Raw genomic sequence first — 7,170 nt, forward strand, 5'->3', positions numbered from 1 at the left:
GAGCCGAAGATCACCGAGCTCGTCTACCTGGAACAGTCACCTAACTACTGCGACAGGGACTTTGGCACCGGGTCGCTGGGCACGTACGGTCGTTCCTGTAACCGGACTTCTGATGGTGAGTCTAGGATAATATTATGGAAGACCGTTCACCTAATTTTTTTTGCTACTTGACAAAACGATTGAGCGCATGACACTTTACATATATTATTAGGTACATCGTCCATATATATAATACATTAATACAGTAAGTATACTTATTAGGTACTCACCCGTTAGTGATTCGATTGGCGTTGACGTCGTGCGTGTTATTTCCATCCGCCGCGGCAGTAATGTTTTTCGTGATTTTAATAAATTGTATAACGTTTATATTAATAATATATATATGTCAACTGATGTTTACTGATTAAATTGTCGAATAAAAACTGATCGGTCTTTCCGTGTACACAAGAGCCAGGCAATATTATTATTATTATTTTTTTGAGTTTCCCGTCGAGAAAAATTAAATAATATAATGATTTTGTTCCATTTTGATTCCGCTGTATACAATATACTGTATGTCATAACTCTATGTGGTTTGGCGTGAACAAAGGCTATATAATGCCACTTTTCAGAGGAAATGTACGTTATTTGGTAAACGTCATATTTTGTTTTAGTAGTTTGTACAGTGGTCAGCATAAGGAGTCCGGTCACACGTGTGCCCAACTATTAATATCAATATCAAGATTAGCCATCGCAGTAGTATTTTGAAAAAAAATTTATATATTTTGACATTGGCCCTCATTTCACACGTGTACTTACTATTCTTTTACTGAGCTCAATCCGTCTGTCACCGTATCGACTGTTATTATTATTATTATTATTATTATTAATATTTAATTGTTTTGTATGTATAATCATCTTGTCCGAATTATTTCCATAGGCACGGACGGCTGCGACCTGATGTGTTGCGGACGCGGGTACAACACGCACCAGTTCACCAGGACCAAACAGTGTCGGTGCACATTCTATTGGTGCTGTTACGTCAAATGCGACACGTGCGTGGAAAGGACCGAAGAATACAGTTGTAAATGACGTGCTCATATTATGTATTATGTAAATTATAACATATAACAAAACGTGTACCTTACTCGTTATGTTGTTAATAAACTTATCATATCTTTTTAGTTTTGTACGAGTGTGCCTATAATATTTTATACAAAAATATTTCGAAAATACCATAAACAATATTATTATAATAATAATTTATATATTATATTATACAGTTCTTTATTTTAAAAATAAAATTACCGTTCAAGTTGTGTACAATAACATGCGTCGTGTGGTTGTGCGACTCTATTTGAGTCATTTCTTTTTTCCTCCAACCACCATTTCCGGTGACTACCCGAACGGAAGCTGCTGCTCCAACGCAGTCAATACTGTGAGGCGCAGATCTTAATAAATTCGTTTATAGTATTAACTAGTTTGAAAGTATAAAATTGAACGAAGTAAAACCGTCAATTTTCTCTCACCTACAACTAGTGCCGTTTAATTAATTAATAAATTAACTCAAGTCAATTTTGTTCATATAACATTAGCTTGCTATCCCTAGCCTCGACAACTCACTAGTTGATTAATTTGAATTGGAAAAAAAAAATACTCATGTAATTAGGAAATAAAAATGTAGTACTAAAATTGAAACTAATTTATTTATTAAGTTTAATTAATATTACATTTTTCAATTATGTATATTGTATCAACAGTTTGCAGCCCACAAAGTGACTGTATAAAAAAAAAGTCCCTTTCAACAAAAAATGTATAGGTATTTGTTATTACAACACATAAACTGTAAAGCTAAAGAAACTTCAAAATAATGTTTAAGTTTTCCAAAAATGTGAACAAATTTCAGAATAAATTAACTCACACAAAATATGAACTTAATCATTTTCGTTCATACAATTTGAACTTGTCCACTTCGAGAGCTGGTGAGATATTTTTTAATCCACGAACAATATATACACATACCACAACCACGGGTCAAGTGCAGGCTGTACTTGACGAGCGTCAAAGTACTTCACTCATCATAATTCTTGTTAAGTATTCGATTGAAAGTATTTAAATATATACATATTTATATGTAATATATTTGAATACTATTCTAAATACTTTTTAAAATATATATTCAAATACGTATACTAAATCGTTTTTGTTCGCATTATTTATTCTTGTCACATATACATATTTGTAAATTGTAAGACAAATATATAAAAAAAAAATTATTTGTTTGATTATATTATAAAAATATAAACTACCAGATGACTGAAAAATAATATACCAATGTCCTATAAGGTAAATATATATTTATATTTGTATTAACATTTTTATTTTTTTTTATTGGGAAAAAGCTACTCTGCTATTTATTATTAGCTGATACTAAAAGATAAGAATTTTATTTTAGATTCTGATCCTAGTGAAAAATGTATTAATTGTATATTGTATAATGATGTGTGTGTGTTTATTTTGTGTGTGTATGTTAACACGATAAGTAATTGAAATATTTCTTCGATTTTCAACTTCAGTATCTTTTCTGGCGGTAAAGTGAATCTAGTTGGTGCTTTAGAGGTCAAGATTATTTTAAAGTTACAAATTTATGAAATTTTCAGTTTTTTAAAGTTAAGGATAGAAAATTTAAAAAATGGTATTTCATAATAGTAGTTCATATACTGTCACTAAAAAATATAGAAACACATTTTTTTTTATTTGTTATTTTAAGTTAAAATTTGGATGAAATTACATATTTAAACGATAAATAATGATCTAAGATATTTGGCTGTAATTTAAAATTGTTATTATAATATAGACTGACTGACTGAACGTCTTCGCTCAGAATTGTATTTCGTATACAATGATATTGTATCATTTAATTAAAATTGAACATCATCCATTATAGTGGTCCACTTGTAACCTACTGTACAGCCCAGCAGTAGGTATTTACTTTTTTTTTTATTACATTGGTTTTCGATGAAGTTGTGTAAATGTATTCCTTTTATAAAAAAAAAAATAAATATTTGAATGCACCAGTTTGTCCCATCTTTGCCTGGACCAAATGAATCATGCGTAGTCATTAATGTAATAAATGATAATTCAATATGATAATTTTCCTATATATATTTATAGACGGTATAATCTATTATCTTTTATAGGTTTATACCTATACGATGTTTCTCTTTGGTATCAATCAAATAGTCAGAAATCAGAATTCATACCTATAAATTAATGATTGGTAATATTTTAAGACTGAAAGGATTTTTAGTATAGTATTTTCAGTATTTTAACCAAAAAAATATGACGATTTAACTTTATTATTTTAAAATTTAAATATTGTATTATGTTAAATTTAATATTACATTTATAGAACTTTAATAACTGACACATTAATTAAGCAGTGGCGTATTTATAATTTTTTTTAGGTACCTAATTATTAGTTATCGGCCCGCCAATCGACAGAATATTTTTTAAAATTGGGCAAGGATAAACAATTTTAAGGAATAATTTTATAAATCTCTGTTAAATGCTAAAAACTAAATTGAATCATTAAGCACCGTTATTATAATAATATATTTATATAATTATTCATATATGAATACACAGGTATATTGCGGCTGGTCACACAATGTCCAAGTAAAATTACCGGTACCATGACGTGACAAAAATATTAAAAATACCTACTCAGTAGGTAGTCACTAGTCAGTACCTATAAAACATACCCCGTCTACATCATGATACCAAATATTCTTCTTATTCTTTAATATATTTTATCATGTTATTGTATTTTTTCCCATATAAGTTCAAGAGTGATATTGTATATAGGTATATAATTAATTCCCTGTGCAAAAAACCCTCTATGGCCTATAATACCCTAGTCCCTAAGTAATGTATAATGTATACAATATTATCGCCGTTCTGATCTGAACGAATCATATATTATTAGGCGTAATATACCGTAAATCAACTTGAAAAGATTTTGGGTACATTGTTGTGCAATAATTAGGTATGAATTTAATTCTTCATACCTATAATATATGTGAATTTTAGATTATATGTAAAATACACTACGCCTACCAAAATTGACCATGAAAATGTAATTTAAATAATATATTTGAATAGAATTCACAAGGTAATAATAATATGCAGCAATACAATACGTATATACATACTTACATCATAATATTATACATTTATATATATTTTCAAACGAGTACTCTTTCAGTTGGAGTTTTTCACATATTTCGGGACTTTTTGTGTGTCAAGTGGAGGGCTGATATTTTGACAATATTTAATGCGAATGACAGTTATGAAAACATTAAATATTCTGTGATTGTAATAATTGTTTATAATATCAACTCTGGTAGTATACAGCATAATAATTTGTACGCATTATACGTCATGTTTCATTATCTGAAGCGGAGGAATGACGAGCGTTGACTAACTGGTGCGATGGCAGCCGTCGCTGTAACGGGTAACCATTAAAAATAAATATTTTAAAAAACAATTACTCAACTATTTAGATGTAATTGATTTAATCAGTACCTCCTAACATTCGATCTTATACGACATTGAATTTATATTTTTCATTTTATCTGTACAAAATGTATTAATTTTTTTTTGTAATACCAATCGATTTTCATACAAATATGTAAGTGTGGTGGCTGAAAAAGTAATATTATTACATATTGGGCCTCATATATACCTGCGTAATAGTTATAATCGATGCAGTAAATCGGATCCGTTTAAGACCTAGGTCCCACCCTCAAATACGCCACCGATAATATACACACACAGAAGATCGTTTCTTTATCGGCAAGCATAATATATTATATCTCAAGAAAAAATTAAAGCTGGAAACACAAAAGGCGTTTTTATTTACAACAATAAGTCTAATGGATCCATTAAAGTACCAAAATCTTTGTCTATTTTATTATGTATCGCATGATTTAATTATTTATACTTATAACAATAGTAATATAATAGTAATATCTATACACAAAGCTGTACATATATCATCACAATATACCCTCTTATCAATTTGAGATACAATTATAAAATGATAGATAATAGTAATATAACAATTAATAGATAAATAAATTGAGACATAAAACGTAAAAAATAGGATAAACTCATATAATTTTTATACACTCTTGCGTTTGGGCATTATTCCAAGTATTCTAAATAAGTTTGACGCGTAGTTTCAATATAAAAGGAACAAAATATCAATAAGCCATTATAATATTATAGTATTGTTATTATTATTATCCATATTATGTGGAACACTGAGGCCCAACGCCAATAAGATTCCCAACCCTCACTCTCACTCTCTCTCTCTCTCTCTCTCTCTCTCTCTCTCACGCACTCTCTTTATATTATACAGTTATACTTTTAAAGTATATATTTTAGACGAATTCTGGGTCGAATAATGTAAATATCACATTTAATATTTTTTCTTTTTATTTATAATTTAAAACAACAACGAAATGATTATTAGTTGAAATATCACAAGACTGTTACAGTTTTACAATTATAAGTTTATTACCTATACGTAGAAACAAATATAATTTTTTTTTAAAGTTAAATTTGATTATACAGGTTCTTAAGAAGTTTATCATACCGTTGATATTTTCTGAATGTTCAGACCTAAAGTTCCGTCTAAATTTGATGGAATTTATTTGGATGTTGACGATAGCATATTTGATCCACAACACTCGTTATAGTGTATATATTATGTGTGTGTGTGTGTGTATGTGTGTGTGTGTGTGTGTGTGTGTGTGTGTGTGTGTGTGTGTGTGTGTGTGTGTGAGCGCGCGCTCATTTTTTAAACATTTTTTATTCGTCCAAACACTATAGGTTTTATATTTGTGTATTTATAAACATAGGTGTGTCTAGACTTTTTGGACTGGGAGAGCACACGACACAATGAAAAACTCTAAAATTGAATAAAATATAAAATAGAAAGGCAAAGGTCATGTGTCATTACAACTATTTTAGAAATACAATTCATAATTACAAATATAAGAGTAACATATTAACATTTTAGTAATCATAATTCATAACTTTAAACAAGAAGACAAGATAAAATATAATTTTTAAGTATAAAATATGTTTTTATGATTCCAATTTGTTTATTTTATGATTTTTAAAGATTGAAATTCAAAAGTTATAGAAGTTGAAATCGATAAAATGTGCAAACAACAGTTTTAAAAATGCCTCTTCAATTGTAGGTTTAATTAACATACCACGTCACTGAATCTTAATTTACAGTACCAGATGCCTCACTACACAATAAACACGTCTATGTTTATGATTATGAATAGGTATAATTTTAACTAATATAGAGAGTTAAAAATTATACGAAATTAGCTTTGAGAACTACACCGGGTTAATAATAATCTGGAAACAACTAACAAGTGGATTTAATTTTACCGCACCGGTCGTCTCGTGTCCTTAATTCTTTCGTATATTGCCGCGTCACGTGATTTTAAAACCTCGAACCCGATAGAGACACTTGACTTCTCATATAGATTAAAGCTACATCTCAAGGGCTAAGATAAAATCTTATGAATGAAGACAAGATCGTCAATAAGCCGGTATATTATACATGTATATTCGTGTATATATAAGTATATATGTAATCAAAAACGTGCTTCAACTGATAAGCTTATACAGTTTCAAGAACGTACATTTTTTTTTTATAACCCCTATTTTGTGATGAGATCGAATTTTTATGTGGATAATATTAGTAAATTATTATTATAAAGATATGGTAGACACTAAATACAATAAAAAGTTATAAAAATAATCGTTTATCACTGCACAAGGGATTATTTTTTAATTATTTCACTAGTGATTTTTCGAAAATCAAATAGTCTAATAATTTAATAGTCGTTCAATACACAATTTATTAATAATTATAAATGGTATTTTGTTTATTATATTTTTTTTTTTACGATGTACCTAATACTTCTGATCACAAAATTATTCCAACAATATTATAAATTGTTCATTTCACGGAACATAAGCTGTTTTTTTCATTAATGATATCAAAAAATAAATTTTACAAAAATCCACATTAATAAATTATCATATTATTTTAGTTTAACTAATATACACTTCAATTTAAAAATCTCACTCCGTACCTAT

General features: G+C 28.4%; 1 protein-coding gene across 1 annotated transcript; it reads left to right on the plus strand.

Annotated features, from left to right (window-relative positions):
- Positions 1–3: 3 nt before the first annotated feature.
- LOC100576077 (protein Wnt-7b-like) lies at positions 4–1,172 on the plus strand (the record flags this gene model as incomplete). The annotated part of the gene is made up of 2 exons (XM_003248913.3): positions 4–115; positions 920–1,172. Coding segments are annotated over 2 exons (264 nt in total), but the record flags the coding sequence as incomplete, so codon positions are not given.
- Between the last annotated feature and the right edge of the window lie 5,998 nt (positions 1,173–7,170).

Source organism: Acyrthosiphon pisum, unplaced genomic scaffold, assembly GCF_005508785.2.
Source record: "Acyrthosiphon pisum isolate AL4f unplaced genomic scaffold, pea_aphid_22Mar2018_4r6ur Scaffold_15925;HRSCAF=16584, whole genome shotgun sequence".
Lineage (NCBI taxonomy): Eukaryota > Metazoa > Arthropoda > Insecta > Hemiptera > Aphididae > Acyrthosiphon > Acyrthosiphon pisum.